The sequence below is a fragment of the Copadichromis virginalis genome, linkage group LG19, assembly GCF_057382275.1.
Source record: "Copadichromis virginalis isolate Kocher_CV1m ecotype Utaka linkage group LG19, C_Virginalis_male_GT1.1, whole genome shotgun sequence".
In the NCBI taxonomy this organism is placed as follows: Eukaryota; Metazoa; Chordata; class Actinopteri; order Cichliformes; family Cichlidae; genus Copadichromis; species Copadichromis virginalis.
In genome coordinates, this window is record NC_140636.1 from 33,945,908 (window position 1) to 33,965,161 (window position 19,254).

At 38.9% G+C, this 19,254-nt stretch overlaps 4 protein-coding genes across 6 annotated transcripts in view; 1 reads left to right on the forward strand and 3 right to left on the reverse strand.

Annotated features, from left to right (window-relative positions):
* eml5 (EMAP like 5) overlaps positions 1-1,336 on the reverse strand; it is a 53,012-nt gene extending 51,676 nt beyond the window's left edge. For all 3 annotated transcript variants that reach the window (XM_085442276.1, XM_085442275.1, XM_085442274.1), the window contains exon 1: positions 806-1,336. In XM_085442276.1, coding sequence (XP_085298402.1) covers positions 806-1,002 — 197 coding nt within the window. In that variant the 5' untranslated portion in view covers positions 1,003-1,336. The remainder of the gene's footprint in view (positions 1-805) is intronic.
* Positions 1,337-1,868: 532 nt separating this feature from the next.
* On the forward strand, positions 1,869-8,219 carry ttc8 (tetratricopeptide repeat domain 8). The gene is made up of 14 exons (XM_085441101.1): positions 1,869-2,120; positions 2,605-2,725; positions 2,828-2,891; positions 2,986-3,145; positions 3,331-3,420; positions 3,509-3,553; positions 3,645-3,730; positions 3,831-3,918; positions 4,015-4,125; positions 5,994-6,133; positions 6,236-6,410; positions 6,541-6,663; positions 7,218-7,301; positions 7,392-8,219. The coding sequence occupies exons 1-14, from the start codon at positions 2,007-2,009 to the stop codon at positions 7,506-7,508; spliced, it is 1,518 nt and encodes a 505-aa protein (XP_085297227.1). The 5' UTR covers positions 1,869-2,006; the 3' UTR covers positions 7,509-8,219.
* Positions 8,054-12,015, reverse strand: LOC146686615 (uncharacterized). The gene is made up of 6 exons (XM_085441102.1): positions 11,829-12,015; positions 11,515-11,631; positions 9,998-10,249; positions 9,749-9,912; positions 9,479-9,615; positions 8,054-8,412 (listed from the first exon to the last, which is right to left on the reverse strand). The coding sequence occupies exons 1-6, from the start codon at positions 11,944-11,946 to the stop codon at positions 8,247-8,249; spliced, it is 954 nt and encodes a 317-aa protein (XP_085297228.1). The 5' UTR covers positions 11,947-12,015; the 3' UTR covers positions 8,054-8,246.
* Positions 12,016-12,147: 132 nt separating this feature from the next.
* Positions 12,148-15,367, reverse strand: LOC146686616 (uncharacterized). Its single transcript, XM_085441103.1, has 6 exons — positions 15,195-15,367; positions 14,790-14,903; positions 13,584-13,841; positions 13,317-13,480; positions 12,662-12,798; positions 12,148-12,575 (listed from the first exon to the last, which is right to left on the reverse strand). The coding sequence occupies exons 1-6, from the start codon at positions 15,268-15,270 to the stop codon at positions 12,404-12,406; spliced, it is 921 nt and encodes a 306-aa protein (XP_085297229.1). The 5' UTR covers positions 15,271-15,367; the 3' UTR covers positions 12,148-12,403.
* Between the last annotated feature and the right edge of the window lie 3,887 nt (positions 15,368-19,254).

Below are 19,254 nucleotides of genomic sequence, written 5' to 3' on the forward strand. Positions count from 1 at the left end.
AGACGCACATATGTCAACACAAGCACTAAACCACTGGTCACAGGTCATTGTTGTGCAGCATGCTGAGAAAGATGAGTGATATAATGATTAATGATAACTTTTTATTAAAAAAAAGGTTTCAACATTTTCCCTGAGATGCAGAGGTCGAGCTACTAAATCCCTTATTACCTCAATTTTCCAATTCAAGGATTCCTTCAAGGACAGCTTTGTTCAAGTGCATTTTTCAGATACTGCACATTAGTATTGGACTGCACAGAGGTAAATATGCCCACTTTACTGTCTACACTGTCAACCTTTCTTTTAAAAATGACTAAATGTTGAGCATCAATGTCAAATATTTTACATTAAACCACATTTTATATTAAAGCAGCAACCCATTCGTCCTTTTTGTACGAATGGGTTGCTGCTTTTCCCAGGATGACATTGTTTAAAAGTAGATTGTCAGTGACAAATAATTTTAAAGCATAAACGTGAACTCAACAAAATAATTTTTAAAATATTAGTTTCTGTTTAGTAATTAATGTTAGTGTAGTGGTTCCTTCCAACATGGGAGCAAGAGCAGTCTTCAAAGGACCCCTTGCTTTGCTGGAGTGCCCTTGAGCAAAATATTGAACCCACAGCAAACTAGGGATGCTGCTAAGTAGGGGTGCACTCCCCGTGGAGCTGAAAAATATCGCATTACATTGCACAAGGTGACACCAGCTCCAATAATGACAACTCTACACTTTCAGTACACGTTTCAAGTCTGGTGCTGTCCACGGTGCTGAAATGCATTTATATGTTTATATAAACATGTCATTACTACCTGATTATGTCATCGTTGTGCCCCAGGTAAAATTTCTGCTTGTGTTCCCGGGTGTTATACACAACTCCCACACCGGCGACGAAATAGACAATTTCCTTGGCGGCGGTGTAGTACAGGTTGTTGCGGCACTGATGTCCCCGGTATCCGTACACCCACTCCAGTCTCAGGTGGCAGTTGGGAGCAGTCCTGTCAGCCATGTCCGCACTTCCGTGTGTGTCTCTCTGTCGCTATCACGCAGGCTTTCGGATATAGTGTCATTCACCAAAAAGGATTTATTTGAAGCCCGCGTGTCCCATTAGGCTAGTTCCATTGGAAACAACCAGAGTCAAGAGCAAGCGTTGAAATCGGGCATCTTTGCGGGTTATGTGAATTAAAAGACTCGCTGCCTGGTAATATGAAAGCCCTCTGCCTCTGTTTAAGAAACTGATTTCTACGCTTGTGTTTTCATTCAGTCTACTTGTACTTCAGCCCCGGGCTCGCGGTCCTCTTCGAGTTGGGTCAAAGCTCCTGTCAAATCCTACAAAGATGGAGCTGTACTGTTATTCCACAAGCACCGCCTACAAAGATGACGGAGGAGTCCGTTACCCAATCAGATGCTTTGACTTACTCAGGAGGAAAAAGCAGGAGAGGACAACTCCGTCATTACCAAGAAGCAAGCAGTCCGGGTGCTAGACCCTATTTCTGAATATTTTTTATTTAATGTCAGCATTTGTGCTTTTAATGTGTTCTTTTCAACCATATAATTAAAAAAAATACCAAAAGCAGGTAATTGAAATTTTAATTGTTTAAAAATGATGTATTACTTAGTCCATTCAAGTATTCAAAGTGTTTATTTAAGTGTGGCGTGTTTCATGACTTATATAAAGAGTTATGAGTAAGAAAGTTCTTTACTCACCTAAATTAACTGCTTCCACAGATTTATATTTTTATTTATTTTATTTGATCTATATTTCTTGTAAATCAAATTTGAATTAATGAATTAATTTAAAAAAGAACAGTGATGTCCCATGAATTTAATTTAATTTAACTTTCTTTTATTTTATTCAGTTCTTTTGAGGAAATTGCGGCAGTGAAGGACCGCCCTCCTAGGCTGTTGCCGAGCGACAGAGGAAGCCTCGGTCTCGCCTTCAAGTCATCTTCTCTTAGCAGCTTGCTAACTGACTTTTAGATCTACGCTATTTCTCCCTGATTAGCAAAAGCAATGGAAGTGACGATGGACCCATTGTTTCTGGCGTGGAGCTATTTCAGGAGGCGGAAACTCCAACAATGTTCTGATATTTGTACGAAAATATTACAAGACAACCCATACGACCAGGTACTGTGGTGAAGTTAGCAGGGTTAGCCTAGCTTGCTAACGATGGACAGCTGGACAACCTGCTGCATAATCCCGATTAGTCGAGTCTGTGTTGTTTATATCTCACTAACGTAGCATTTCATCATACTTATTCAGTTTATTATAAACTTAGTAGCTGTTGCTATACGCTACTTTTCTTTTCAAGTCTCATTTCTATCGTGTCTTATGTTCGTTCTGCTTCCTTCCCATTTATTCACATTTTTCTTAAATCTCTTTACTCTCTCGCTAACTGTCTGCACTCTATCTTAAGGACTCATCTTTGCTAATCTCAGAGGTAACCATGACTGCACATGTCTCTGTTTTCCATCTCATTTTGTTCTTTTTTATGGATAATTTGTGTTGTAGCTCCAGACTGTTTTATGCCTTCTTCTACATAAATGTGAAATATTTCACATGACTAAAACTTGCTTGTGTGTGTGTGTGCGCGCGCGTACTTGCGTCATAGGCTGCATGGAGCTTGAAAACCCGTGCTCTTACAGAGATGGTTTACATAGATGAAATCGAGGTTGACCAGGAGGGGATTGCTGAGATGATGCTGGATGAAAGCTCTATTGCTCAAGTTGCACGTAAGTTTAAGCATTTGCTCCAAATTCCACAATTCATTAAATTAATAATTTGAACATTTTCTTAATTAGTATTTTTTTTTTATAACACTTGATCTCTGCAAGGACCTGGTACATCACTAAGACTTCCTGGAACATGTCATGGTGGAGGTCCCACACCAGCTGTCAGGTAGGTTTTTCAAGACAACGAAAACAAAAAACCAAACTGATGAAGCTTTCGTGATTAATCTCTAATCAGATATATTTTATTTCCTGAAATCTAGGCCCATGACACAATCAGGACGCCCTATAACAGGATTTGTGAGACCCAGCACACAGTCCGGGCGCCCTGGGACAATGGAGCAGGCCATCAAAACCCCACGTACTGCAAGCACAGCTCGTCCTGTCACCGCTTCTTCTGGTAGATTCATTCGTCTGGGGACAGTGAGTATTCCTACTAAAGGCCATGTTTGACACATGCCTGTTTCTATTGCATTTTCTCAAGTTAATTTATGCAGCAGACAATATATTAATGTAAGACTGATAGCAACAGTCATTTTATTATTTATTATGTTACACTGAAAGCCTGAAATTCTTAGCATGACCTATTTCTTTTATTGTTTTTCTAGGCTTCAATGCTAACAAATCCCGAAGGACCATTTATAAACTTGTCTAGACTAAATCTGGCCAAGTATTCCCAAAAACCCAATTTATCCAGGGTAAGACTCAAACTGTGACTTCCAGACATTTATCAGTTGTTTTCTATTGTGTTTTTCCTGCATGTGAAGCAATCTTCTTTCTCCACAGACATTATTTGAGTACATCTTCCATCATGAAAATGATGTGAAAAATGTAAGCGATACACAAATCTGCAGTGTAAAGAAAACTACCACACATTAGATGACAGGACTGTATGTAAAGAAATATTATATTCCTTGTACAGGCTTTGGATTTAGCTGCTCAAGCTACTGAACATGCACAGTTCAAAGACTGGTGGTGGAAAGTTCAGCTGGGAAAATGCTACTACAGGCAAGTAACACACCATCCTTCATATTATTCAACTGCAATGTTTGATTAAATTAACATTTATGTATATGAAATTATGTAATGTCTGTTTCTCTCCTCTTAGGCTTGGTTTATATAGAGAAGCAGAAAAACAGTTTCGATCAGCTCTCAACCACCAAGAGATGGTAGATACGTATCTCTATCTCGCAAAGGTAGTGATTATTGCCAAGGGTTTGTACATTTTAAGGTTCTCTCTCTAAAGCAATGTTTTTCTTGAAATCACTATTCTTGTTTTCATTTTCCTTTAGGTTTATCAGCGTATGGATCAGCCAATAACGGCTCTCAGTCTTTTCAAGCAAGGCCTGGATCACTTCCCTGGAGAGGTTACCCTTCTAACAGGAATAGCTCGTATCCATGAGGTACAGTATGCCATCATCATCTCGAATATAGTCAGTTTTTTATTTAATTGCATTGTCGAATATCACATAACCGCTCCTTATCAGGCACTTTAACACAATTCAGACAAGTTCTAGCTGCCTGTGGTTCATTTCAAAAGCTCTTTTCCAGTAGACAGAGTGTCTCTTAGAAGTGTTTTCGGGTTTCAGAGTGGCTCTTTAGCTTGTTTGGCACTCTCAGCTGGATCCAAAAGATGTAGTTTCTTCACAGTTATTTTCCTTTTAGATGGTTTTGTGTGGTTTTCCTTTCAGAAGAAATTGTTCAGTTTTACATCATCACAAATTTTATCCTCCTCAGTCAGGGACGCTGATGTGTTCTGGTATATTAAAATTAAATTAAATTAGTTGTTTTCTGTGCCGTTAAGTCAAGTGGAATGTTTTTATGATGTATCCCAAAGTGCTTAACAGCTAAAAGAATAAATGTCATAAAATAATAAGACAATAAAACTGCTTAAATAAAGAAAACAAAATGCCATCCATCCATCCATCCATCTTCATCCGCTTTGTCCGGGGCCAGGTCGCGGGGGCAGCAGCCTAAGCAAAGAGGCCCAGACCTCCCTCTCCCCAGCCACCTCCTCCAGCTTATCCGGGGGAATACCAAGGCGTTCCCAGGCCAGCCGAGATATATAATCTCTCCAGCGTGTCCTGGGTCTGCCCCGGGGCCTCCTCCCGGTGGGACATGCCTGGAACACCTCGCCCAGGAGGCGCCCAGGGGGCATCCTTGTCAGATGCCCGAACCACCTCAGCTGGCTCCTTTCGATGTGGAGCAGCAGCTGCTCTACTCTGAGCCCCTCCCGGATGGCCGAACTTCTCACCCTATCTCTAAAGGAGAGGCCAGCCACCCTTCGGAGGAAGCTCATTTCTGCCGCTTGTATCTGCGATCTCGTTCTTTCGGTCACTACCCACAGCTCGTGGCCATAGGTGAGGGTAGGGACGTAGATCGACCGGTAAATTGAGAGCTTCGCTTTTACACTCAGCTCCCTCTTCACCATGACGGACCGGTGCAGCGTCCGCATTACTGCAGCTGCAGCCCCAATCAAAACAAACAAAAAACAAAATGAAAAAACAAAAACAGTAAAAGCACAATTCAAAGTAATCAGGACTTAGTCTGGTGTAATAACCAAAGACCGTTTTCAAAAATGTCTAATGCCCCTGATGTAAATAGGCAGTTTGCTCCACAATGTAGGAGAAGGTACATTTAAGTTTCTGATTTCCTCTTTGTTTTAATCTGGACCACAGGACAGTCAAAAGCCTCTGCTCAGCAGACCTGCTCAATGAGAGAGCTAAGGAGGTGCCAACCCCTGCAATCACTTAAAATCAAAGAAAAAAAAAATTAAAACTTACTGACAACCAATAAAGGAAGCTAATATGAGTGATGTGTGGTCTTGCTTACACTTGCCAGTTAAGAGCTGGCCAGCTTTAGTTGGCCAAGCAGTGACAGGCTGACACCTGAAAGCAGACTGTTAATGGTCAAGTCTGGACGAAATTAAGGAATGAGTAACATTTTCAAAGTCACTGAAGTGGAGAAATGCAAGCAGTCATAGTTAAAGGAAGCCAGCTTTAACAACAGCTTCACTCCCAGCTTCTTTGCAATATTAACCTTAGTACTTGAATTGCTGAGGTTAAAGACAAAAGGGCTTTCAGTTACACTAATAGTGTTTGGTTGACACAAAATCTTAACGACTTGCCTCCAAGCTATTTGGGAACCACTGGACTAATGTAAACTTTCCACCATAGCTGCATGGAGTATAACCTTAACAGTTGCATGAATCATTAAAGATATCCATCCATCCGTCCATTCATTAATTGTCTCTAAAATGGTATTTTGACAGGAGATGAACAACATTTCATCAGCGACAGAGTACTATAAAGACGTCCTGAAGCAGGACAACACTCACGTGGAGGCCATAGCCTGCATAGGCAGCAATCACTTCTATACAGATCAGCCTGAGATTGCTCTGCGCTTCTATAGGTCAGACAAACTTTCTGTACAATTTGTGTAATGTGTTGTTACAATTTATCTGATGAGATTTTATTTACCATCTGTGATTTAATATGTTTCACCCATTGCTAGACGGCTGCTCCAGATGGGAGTGTATAATTGCCAACTGTACAACAACCTGGGCCTGTGCTGTTTCTACGCCCAGCAGTACGATATGACTCTGTCCTCGTTTGAGAGGGCTCTGGCCCTGGTGGCCAATGATGAAGAGCAGGCTGATGTCTGGTACAACATAGGACACGTGGCTGTTGTGAGTTAACAGAAAATTACTTAATATGTTTCACTTCCATATATGGTTCACAGTTAACATAATTTGACACTTAGTTAATTGAAATGACAACCTTACATTGTATAATTTAGAATATGCTCTGTGTTTACAGGGAATAGGGGACTTGACTCTGGCCTATCAGTGCTTTAAACTGACTTTGGCATTTAATAATGACCATGCTGAAGCTTATAACAACCTGGCTGTGCTGGAGCTGCGAAAAGGTCACATTGAACAGGTAAAGACATAGTTTTGAATCATTGTCTTTGTTAAGCTGCTAAAATATGAGTAATGAAATCATAATGGTGATCCTTTCGACCTCTAATGTGATATAACACAGCCCATTATAAGAAAATCACTAAAATGTAGTTATTAGCGTCATATAAACTGTAATCCAGCTCATATTATCAAAAGATATCTCTCAAATTATACTTGCGTAATATAAATCCAATATTCAGTAAGCCCCTGTTACTCCAACAAAGAGCTAGGCAATAAAGCAATTTAGCAATAATAGCTTGATATGAGACAAAGCGTCATGAGATATATGGGATTTTATTTTTCCAGTAGCAGGAGGAGCATGAGCAATCCACCTGCTTAACACTTCTGCTGCCAACATGATTTAAAAGGTTAAATTTTCAGGGTTTTCCAGCTTTTTTCATAGTGATAATGATGATGGCAACGTGATGTAAGGATTGCTCCAATTAAAGAAAATAAAACTTTAAATCTGTAAACACTGCATTTTCATATACATTTTCATGACAGGTGTTAATTGTTTCCCTGCCTTTAATCCAGTCTAAAGGCTTCCTTCAGACTGCTGCATCACTGGCCCCCCATATGTACGAGCCACACTTCAATCTCTCCATTCTCTCTGAAAAGGTAATTTATCGCTATCAAGGTCCAACCAAATCATGCAGTGCAATTAAAAGTGACAAAGTGTGATCTTTACATCTTCTTGCCTGTGTCCAGCTTGGGGACCTTCAGAGCAGCTACAGTGCAGCCCAAAAATCTGAGGACGCTTTCCCAGAACACGTCGACACTCAGCAGCTTCTCAAGCAACTTCGACAGCACTTTGCAGTGCTGTGAGGGACCACAGCACTGCAAACGACCGGGTTTTCTTTTAACCCAGTCTTTAAAAAAGTCATAATTTGGTAGGTTAGTCTTGGAAATGGACAAAGTGGGATTAGTTTTGGCTTGTGTTTATTTATTAACTGCCAGTTTATTAGATACATCTACAATTGAAGCTCTTTAGCAAAATGAGTGGTGACCCTTTGAAGTGTTAATTGTTAACTGTAATTCTACACTTCAGTGTTGAAAAGTGATGTGATTGTCCTTATTTGATTCCAGCTTGAGCTGTTGTAGACTTATTGTTGTGTACAGAATAAGCTCATTGGTTTCTTTGATTTTTTCACTGTTCTCTGTAAAACTCTATTTCAGTAGAGTTTCAAAAGGCTGTAGTTGATGCAACGCTAGGTCTAAAATGTCTAGGTCAAGTGTTTCAGTCATAGCCCATTAAATGGTAAATGTTTGGGCTCTAACTAACATGACCTATAGAGGGCATGTAAAGGTTTTCCTGAAACACTGGCATGTTAGTGTACAAATCTGTACAGTGGTAAAATATGTGTACATAGTAAAGGTAAAGGTTTTATTTGTAACAGTTACAGAATTTGCATACATTTTGTAGATGCCTTTATAACTCAGATGTATTTTTCTTATTTTAATCTTCTTGGACATTTTGTAGTCTCTTGCAAAAGACATGACAATAAAGAAAAAAAAAAGTTCAGAAGACACGTCCATGCCTTAAAGCCAGACTTGACTCTCTGTTTAAACATTTAAGCTAGAGCTAAAAGGTCTTGGTGTCCTCTCACAAATCCATTTCAGGTTCCAGTTGCATGGAGCATCGTTCCATGAATGAAAGGGGTTTTCTCTGGGATACATAGCAGCACAGTCTTCATTGTTTTGGTTGTTAGGCTCTCCATTATCCCAGTACCTGAAACAAGAGATGGGTAACTTTGCTTAGTTTTTTTATGTGTGCTCTGACAGAGATATATGGGAAATTACCATATACTTAAATTAATAAACTGACATATACTTAAATTACGTTATCACAAGTGGATAATGGTTACAGGGCATTCAGAAGGAATTTATATCGCTTGTCTTGTTCCACATTTTGTCACATTACATTACTTTATTCCAAACTGGATTTGATTCATTTTTCACTTCAAAGTTTTACACAACAGCCTATAATTACAAAGTCAGAAAGATTTGCTTGAAATTCTTGCAAACGCATTAAAAGCAAAAAACAAAAATACAACATGTACATAAGTATTCGGAGCCCTTGCTCAGTACTCAATACTTTGTTGAAGCACCTTTTGCCACCTTTAGGGTTGTTGTCCTGTTGGAAGATGGACCCTCACCCCAGTCCCAGGTCCATAGTGCTCTGGAGCAAGTTATCATCAACTCGACCATGAGTAGTCTTGAGTAGTTCCTGCTGCTGAAAAACATCCCCACAGCATGATGCTGCTACCACCATGTTTCACTGTAGGAATAGAATTAGCTAGGTGCTGATCCTTGGCATTCAGCCCAAAGAGTTCAATCTTTGTTTCATCAGTCCAGAGCATTTTGCACATGACCTGAACAACTTTGAGAGTCGTTCTATTAGAGTGACCATCGAGTTCTCGCTGACTAAGGCACTTACACCCTGATTGCTCAGACTGGCTGGGCGTCCAGCTCCAGGAAAATTCCCGGTGATTTCAAACTTCTTACATCTACTGATGATGGAGCCATTATCGGGACTTTCAGGGGTGCAGAAATGTTTCTGTACCCTTTCCCAGATCTGTGCATTGATACAATCCTTACCACAATGAACTCCAATCAAAAACTAATAGAAACCTCTGACAAGTGATCAGTGGAAACACAATGCATCTGAGCTCAATTTTGAGTGCTATGGCAAAGGCTGTGAGTACTTATGTAAATGTTGATTTGGAAAAAAAAAATAGCAAGAAAACTTCTTTCACTTTGTCATTATGGATTAAGATTTTTAGGAGAATTTATACCCCTCTTCCACCCTTGTCCCATCCAACCATGTCCAACTTCCTTCCACATCTGCATCTCTCAGTCCAATCCAGAATCCACTGTGGGCAAGCGATCTCGAGGGGTCTCGAGACATTTTTACAATTTCAGCAAGGGCCATCTGACAATATAGGAAATACACATGTACGTGAAAACACACACAAACATTCATATATGCTAGTGCTGTTCATGAGAAGTGGAACTTGTAAGTTTGTCAGTAAGTTTCATTGTGTTGTTTAAATGTTGAGTCTTACATGTTCCTCTCTGCTGTTGATGACCAATAAGTCGCTTCCTTGCCTCTTGCAGAAATGTCTGGCATCCATCCACGATCTCCGTGAGAGTTCCTCAGATAAAGCGAAGAAGTAACACATGGAATTAATGACAGTCCAGCCTGGCAAACACTGTCTGCAGCCCTCTTCTGTCGACAAAAACCAAAAAAAAAGGAATGACATAACAATTATAGAGCATTTATTAACATGATAAATAAAGAAAAAGCCTCTCACTGAGCATTGGCATGTGGGATTCCAACATCGCTATTTCCGTTTCAGTTCTGTCTATTAGTTTTTCGGTATCTTTTTTCCTTCTGTTCAGATGATCAAGCTCCCACTTGGTAATTTGCTGTGACTTGATCTCTTTCGCCACCTCCTGTTTGGCTTCAGTCTTGCTTTGGAGTGCAGCGTTGTAAGTAGCCTGCAATTTGGCAATCTCAGTGCTGATGTCTGTTACTAAATGGTTCCCATAAGTAAGTCTGTAGTCTGAAAGTAGAGAAAAGGAAGACTTTAAAAACTGTACAATTTTTACGGTGTTGGTACAGCTGAAGAAAGAACTCTAATGGAAATAACAAAAGAGCAGTAGCAGACAAACCTCACTTAAAAATATTTATTTATTATCTAGAACACAGGCAGTTTTTAGGTCACAGCTAAGACAGTATACACATTTTCCTTTTTTTAAATTGTCCCATAATTAAATAACATAGTGAATAGCTCTTTAGTATAGTTGTTAATACATTTGCCTAACAACTAAAAGATCCCAGTTCAAGATTGGAAACAAAAATCCTGGTTAAATATGCCACGTTTGCTGATCCACCTGCTCTGGTGACCCTTTCTAAACAAAGAAGTAACAGGTATTTACAACTGAGTCATCAGCTTGTTGGTCCTCTTATATGGATAAATTATGTAACAGAAATACTGCAATTAAATTAAAACTCAAATTAGTCTGGCATTTGGCATGAGTGATCTGTAGTAATCTAATATTAGCCAATAAAGTGGGCAAAACCTGATATAATAGTCACTGATGCAAAAGCATATAACCATTTTTATAAATTAACATATTTATTAATCAAATAATCAAGCGCTCCTCATATTTTGTAGCTTAAATCATGTATAGAAAGTTTTCTGTGTTTGCAACCAGGTGAAAAAAACGCGTCAACTAATATGTTTTTCTAAGGGAATACAAACTCTGAATTTCCCTGATGCTACTTTAGTGACCGTTATTTAAGGTACATTTGTAATGTTAGTAATTAAACCTGCATTTTCTGTTTTGTTCTTTTTTGATCACTTGGGGGCAGCAGAAACAAACGTTTTAGAAAGCTGACACAAAACAACCTTATACAGTTTATGAAAAAAAGACTGGGCTTTATTATTTTGGTTTCCATGAATTTGAGGGGATAACATCCAGTTTCATAGATGCTAATGTTTCTTCTGTATTCACCTGCTAACTTTAGCTACTCTTTAGTGGCAGGCAGGTAGTGAAACAGTATTTATTGGAGACTTTTCAGTAAAATTAGCGGCCTATTGAGGACACAAACACAGGTGAATAAGCAGTGAAGCTACAGGGTGGAAAACCAAACCAGGGAGTTAAAACTAGATAAAAAGAGTCAGGTGAGAATAAATCAAATCCCTTTTTGTTGACCTCGATTTTCCCACAAGAGATGATTATTTTCCCTCCTGTTGAACCTTTTTTTTAAGATTTAAAAAATTTCTCAATATAACAAAAACTGCAGCTTGCAGTAATCACTTACAATAGACTCCCAGGCCAATATCAACTGCCAGCAGAAAGGCAGCGAGCACTGCCAGGCTCACTGCAAGCACTTTGTAACGATTTAAACAGGATCCAGGCCCCATTGTGGACAGGGACACTACACAGATAAGTGGTGGATAAATATCAGAGCCATGCACAATACAGCAACATCAAAATAACACCCAAGTGGTGGGCGAAAATGTGGATGTGTAATCACAAGTTATAAAAAGTGCTGTGAAGAGCAAAGCTAGTTTCTGGCAGAGAAGAAACATTAAACATATTTCCTCAATCATCATTCATCTTCTTGTCATTTACCTTGTTGCCTCTCCTGGTTCAAGTTGAAAGAGTGGTCATCTTCACTAATGTCCTCAGGATAAGTCAGTTTGTTATAAGTACTCTCAAAAAAGCCAGCATTATTTCCGTTGTCCTCCATTTTAATCGACGAGATGAGAAGAGTGCAGCAAGATCACCCGAGAAAGAGAGAGTATTTGTTAGGACATTGCCCTGCGGGTGTTTGCGCATGTGTGTGTGTGTAACATTGCAAACAGAAAATCAAGTTTACTTGTTAACCATTTACAGGAGGTAAAGGAACAGCAGAGTTTTCAGATCATCTAAACAAGATTAGGATCAGAAATATTCTTTAAGGATGAATTTTTATTTTATCAAGTTAAGCATTAAACATCTTAAAATCATTACAGACCAGACACTGCAGACATTTTTCCCCCATATACAACTGAATATGCTGAGTTTTGTCAAAATACTTTAAAAACAAAAAAACCGAAAACGTGTCACTTACAGTAGTGTATAACACGATTTTTCACATGTCAAGTTACAGCTAATTTATTTGAGAGATTTTATGACATTATTGCTATTATTATTTTGAAACATCATCATTGAGGTCCCCTTGTGGTTTGCTTTGGCTCCATCTCGCAGATCCAGTTCAGCTGTTTGCTGCTACATTCTACATTGTACCACGTCTTCACATTATCGGTAAAGAAAAGAAAAGCAGCACAGTTCTTCTTCTCCTCACCAGAGCTGTCGGGCTGCCCACTTCTCCAGTACCTTGAGTAAAGCACAATCGCTTAGAGAGGAACTTGTTTTCAGTACATTTGTCAGTAATGAATCATAGCGCTTCACGAGTCGCTTACATTGAATCCACCTCGGTCACATTGTTAACCCAGACCCACGTTCCCTCTGTCACCACATCAGTGAGGCCGACCCAGTATCCATTCTGCCACCATACGCCAGAGCTGCTCACTTTTTGAAAGTTGTCGGTTATGAGGAGCTATGAGAAAGCAGACATTCAATTTGATTTTTAAATGATGACTAATAAGTATGGTGTGATCAAACAGAATTTAAAAGCCCTTTCGTTTAGGCATAGCTGAGCAATGCTATCATGAATATAAAACATTTGCTCCCCGTGGTTAGCCTTTATCAAGATGTCACATATTTGCTCTAAGAAGTTAGACGAGTACTATTTTTCTTACTTTGCCAGTTTAAAGTAAGTTCAGTCTAATTAAATCCCACCCACACAGACCCACACACGAGCAGAGATGGTAAAGTTTTTGAGTGTAAAGCTCTTAATAACGTACAAGTTAATGAGTAATTGCCAAAATTAAACGTATATTATTGTGACTTTACTTTTTTATGCACCAAGATTATGAAATTGAAATGAATCTTAATCATTAACAGAAGATAACTTTCTCACACATGGTGGGCTCGAATTTCTTGGCATTTTAAAACCAGACACAGAGGCCTACAAAATAAACTATTTAAGCAGAAAAGACTTCGTTTCTGACCAACCTGCTCCTCCAAGTTATTGATGACAAGCAAGTCACCGCCCTGATTAATGCAGTATTGTCTGCTCTCCGTCCAGTTCTTTCTGGAGTTTATTTCATGGTGAGAAAAATAATAACAGGATGTTTTAAGAAGGAGCCATCCTGTTGGGCATCTGCCGCAGGTTTCCTCTGTTCCAAGAGAGATCGAACAACCATTTACTATCTCACAATAAGCCGTGCAGATTCATAGCATGCTGCATGTTCACAAAGACGGGTTGGAGGCTGAACTTACCTAAGAGAGTTTTATTTGTCTGGAGATTTGATTTCGCTGCATTTAGTGTCTCAATTTGTCGCTGAAGCAAATCATTTTCGACCTTCAACTGCTTCACCTGGAGCTTTAGCTGCACGTGGTTGGTGCGCTCTTTCACCAGTTTTGCCTGGGCCTCCAGCCTCTCTTTGATGATACCACTGTGGTTGCGGAGATGGTTCATTTCAATCAACAAGGGTGAAACAGATGAATCTGAAACCTGAAAGTCTTTGGCTTTGACACCTGAAAGATAAGAAAGGAAAAGAGGGTCAATATAAAAGATTGCTCTAATCACCGTGATGTCAGCCATTGGTTTGTGATCTTCAGTTTTCCAGATGTCATGTTGGCTCCACATATTTGTTTCAAAGTAGATTTGTTAGCGTATTGCATCTATAGACAGTATGAGTGCTTGTCACAGACACAGATACCAGCTAATATATACAAATAACTATACAAAGAACTACATTCACCGAAAGGTCCAGTGACTGGAATTGAGCTCAGGTTGTTGACTATGGCTGAGTGAAAAACCTTGCCAGCAGATTGCTTTGATTACCTCTAATTTGTATGAAAGACACTATTGTACACACAAACAGTAACCATTTACTCTTCTAGGTGCAGTGTGCCAAAACGCAGAAACAGACGACATTTGCTTTCAAAGTAAAAGTTGTGCGGCAACTAACACATTTCTCCAGGCAGAAGTTTTGATTTGAAGGCAAACGATTTTCATTTAGTTGCACTTTTCACAGTTTAATACTGCTCGGTAAGTAATTAGTGAGGGTTAGCAGACAAGTTAGCATCTTCCATGCATACTACTAGCAAAACTTGCAACCATCTAGCGACCAAAGCAACTGCAAAGCAACACATACCTGTTTCATGATAGTGAAAATGGCATATACCAACATAAACCGCAAATGCTGTGCTTGTAATGTGTCCAAAATGAAACATTACAAATACAGTATTATTCTTGAGTGTGGCTCTGTGTCATTTGGCACACTGAAAACATTAAGAAACTCTGGTCTAGAAATAAACTCTAATCAATCAGATATTCATATATGTAAAAGTAAATTATATGAATTTCTGCAGTTTCATACCATCGTTCGTACTTGGTTCTACTACTTTGTGCGATTAATATCATACAGAACAAGGATTATACTTCAGATTAAGGAGTTTCTTATTGACTCTCATACTTACAATAGATCCCAGTGACAACAGCAGCTATCAGCAGAACAGCATTCAGCAGGCTCAGACTCAGTATAACCAGTCGGTGGTGTGGAAACGCAGGTCTGCTTCCATCTGCAAACAGACCTTGAAAATGTTCCTCTCAGTTAAAAATCCTAATAAAATATTTTGTCTTCAGTAAATCAAATAAATTTATAATGGGGACTTTCCTAATAGGTGACAGAGCAATCTGCTATGTGGTTTAGTTTTAAACAATGTAACACACTTATTACAAATGTTTTACATGTATCTGAAACCAAAATGAGTAAACGAGTGAAAGCTCCACGAGGTCAGATTTCACAAGGAGGGAGTAAAGCGGTGGTATAAAAAAAAGCAGAAAAGAAACTGCTCGGAATTTGATTGTAAAGTGAGCTGTACCTTGTCGAAATCTTTGACGGTGAGAGACTGAATGGCCATCTGTGCTGAAATCTTGAGAAATCTTTTCAAATGTCATCTTCTCCTCAGGCACCGACGGTAATTGTGAGTTCTTGACTGGTGCAGGTAGCGCTTATTGATCTGTTTGTCTCTCCTGGTTGTACCAGCGATAAGGTGTGTGTGTCTATGTGTGTGTGCGTTTGAACCCTGGTCTGCATGTTGAGGTAATGCCTTTTACAAGAATGAGATAATATCGCTCTAACGTTTGAAAAACATTAGCATACTGTGTAATAATACTGTGACTGATGCTGCACATGTAAACTTGTTTTCAGACTGCTGGGTAATTGATTGATTGATTGAATCTTTATTTTGAACATGTTGAAAAAGTATAAAAAAAATAGAATTAAAAGAGACAAATGAACAAAGCAAACAAAAGGAAAACGAGCAACCACAACTCCAAATAACGTCCATGTTCAAAAAGGAGCAGGAAGAAGCATAAGCTGCTGGGTAATTACATTTTTGTTCAAAATCTTCCTAGATTATTAAATATACAATTAATTAAAATTTTGCTAATATTCTTTTGTTCTTTTGAGGAAGCACATTTATAATATTATATGTCACATTTATGGACAGCAGCTAGTTAGCCTAGCTTATCACAAAAACAGGAAACACCCAGCCTAGCTTTCTGTGACTAAACAAAATCCACTTAATGCTCATTCAGAAATGATTCATTAGCTCAGTCAGTTTCTTACAATCCCAATAATGCTGTGAGGAACATTTGGGAGGAACATCTGGTTATCAATCAATCCAAAATACTATATGATTCCTACATACTTTCTACAGCTAGAAATCACGACTAAAATATAATGAATGGCTTTGCTGTAATTTCCTTGGGCTTTTTATCATGCTCTGTAAATCCTCTCATTTCCCTCTAGACAGAGGCTGCTAAGCATTCAGATTATAAAATTTAGAAACAAAGCAATTTGTTTCAAAGTGCAGATTTTATAAAGCACTCATAAATCATTTTAACAATAGACAAACTTTTTAAAACACTGCAGATTTAATTGTAAGCAGATATTTGCCCAGGGCCATTAAGATCAAACCACAGCCAATTAAATCTTAAAACAAAGACGTAACTTTCGGCTGTGGAGCTTCAGAAGTGCCTCAAAGCACAGAAAGTAGAAATAGTCCACTCAACACTGCTAACACGTTGATTACACTTTACACACATAATGATGTTAACTGCATTAAAATTAAAGTTGGGCAGATAATAAGAGTATGTTTCTTGTGAACCAAACTCTAATTTTATTTAACTTTCCATTGTCCTGGTGGCTCAGGATGCTTTAACAATAAATAAGGGAAATAGACACTGTAGTGTTGTGTGATGGTAATAAAGTCTACTTACCAGTGCAACTAATTAACTCAATCATTAATCCAGTCCAGAGGAAGTCCATGTAATCCCAATAACATTATGACATTTTGCTACACTTTTGTATTTTTTGTGAGTTACAAAATGTGAAGAACAGCTTATTATCAGTCATTCCAAGATGTCTTCTACAGCTAGTAATACAAAGTAAAATTTGATGTGTTTGTTAGTATTTTCATCTTAACCTGTATAAACTAACCTTTCCATCTGTACCAGGGATGGTAAATAATCAGGTCATTAAAACCAAGAATTCCTTTGATACCGCTAATTATACGATTCTTAAAACATTAATAAATCATTTTTAACAAGTGGACTGTTCCAGATACACAGCAGTGTAGATGGTAAACAGATATAACTCCTCATTAGTGTATTTGTCAAAATATATTACTGAAGCTGGGGTATAAAAAACACAGTAAAACATTATGTTAATGTCAAACACTTTAAATTTGTGTATATGACATATCAAAAAACACACTACAGCATCGTCCTGTAGATGAACTGGGTTTAACTGTGTAACACAATATCTGTCAGGGTTGGTTGAAAGAGAACCCAAATGCAGGACTTCTAGATGAAGATGGTGCGTTTATTTACAGTGAAGAGAGCAGAAAGCAGTGCCAACGATCACAGTGTGTGTGTTCTTCCTGCGCCTGTGTTTGTGTTTGTCCTCCTCGGTGTCCTCCACATGTTTCCGCAATCCTCCTGGAAACAAGAGACGCAACAGTGAGTACATTTTAGACCAATATCTAAGCTGCCCTTTTTTATCTAAAGTCTTGGAAAAATTGTATATGACCAATTGATCACATACTTGAATGCACAAAATGTTCAGGAGATTTTTCAATCTGGTTTTAAAGCAATGCATAACACTGAATCAGCACTTTTAAGAATTTTTAATGATATATTTTTATCATGTGATTCTGGTGAAAGTGTCATTCTTATTTTACTCGATTTAACTGCTGCATTTGACACTGTAGACCATGAAATTTTAATCTCGTGTTTGGAGCAGTGTGTCGGTATAACAGGTTCTGAAATGGTTCAGGTCTTACTTAACAAACCGAACCTTTTCAGTTCGCTTAGGAAATTGTGAGTCCTCCCGTGCTCCGCTGTCTCATGGAGTACCACAGGGTTCCATTCTGGGCCCTATCCTGTTTTCACTTTATTTACTTCCATTGGGCTCAATTTTTAGAAAGCACAGACTCTCGTTTCACTATTATGCAGATGACTGCCAGATTTATGTTCCTCTTAAAAAGAAAGATGGGTCGTCTGTAAATCGTTTACAAACATGTCTGGAGGACGTCAAGTCGTGGTTGGCGCTAAACTTTCTTTGTTTTAATGATTCTAAAACTGAAGTAATGGTGTTCAGACCTGCCTCCACTGCTGTTCCGTGTGTTGATTTGCAATCCCTGAAATCATTCTGTAAACCAGAGATTGTTAATCTGGGTTTTAAAATGGATCCTGAGTTTAAGCTTGAAAGCCAGATCGGGTTGGTTGTAAGGTCTAGTTTCTTTCATCTGAGGCAACTGGCAAAAATTAAGCACTTTCTTACGAGACAGCAATTTGAAACAGTAATCCACGCTTTTGTAACCGTTCGGCTGGATTACTGTAATTCTCTTTATTTTGGGGTGAGTCGATCTTCTGTTTTTCGACTGCAGTTAGTCCAGAATGCTGCTGCACGCCTTTTAACTGGCACTCGTAGATACGAGCATATCACCCCAGTTTTATATTCACTTCATTGGCTGCCCGTGCATTTTAGGATCCATTTTAAGCTGCTTTTATTTGTTTTTAAATGTTTGTCCAATGCTGCCCCTGTGTACCTCTCTGAGCTTCTTCATCCATACATACCTTCCCGGTCCCTCAGGTCGGCAGACCAGCTCCTCCTGAGCGTGCCCAGGACTAATCGTGAGCTCAGAGGGGATCGGGCGTTTGCTGTGGCAGCACCAAAACTGTGGAATGAGTTGCCTTTACATGTTAGACAGGCACCTTCCTTATCTGTTTTTAAATCACGTCTTAAAACATATTTATTTACCTTGGCTTTTAGCACAGCAGGACTTGTTGATGTCTCTTAATACGTTTCTTATTAATTATATTATTTTTAATTTTAAGATATTTTATATGTAATTTAAACTGTTTCCTCTCTGTTTTATATTTGTAGCACTTTGGTCAACATTGTTGGATGTAAAGTGCGTTATAAATAAAGATGCTATGCTATGCTATGCTACATTCCCATCCACCAGCCGACAAATATGCCTTCACCATTCAAACAGGAGAATAACTGAGAACGCAGTAACACAAGCATGAGCACTAACTGTGTTCCTAGTTTAACAATATCGCGCCACTACTCTCTTATGTAGGGCTTCTTGATTATTCAGATCGGCAACAGTTGAGTGATTAATCCCAGGTGTGGCTGGCTCAAAGACGGGAGACTCTCCAGGCCTGGTGTGGCAGCAAAACTAACACACCACAGCACACACACTCAAATGCGTACACAGGAAGACGAGGGACCGGGGGCATATCACATCAACAAACAACCATAAACGATCCACAACGACCAATAGAACTCATAATATTCATTAAACCCCAAAATAACACCCGATACTATAGACAAATTTATTCTCCACTAAGTAATATAATTTTATGTGA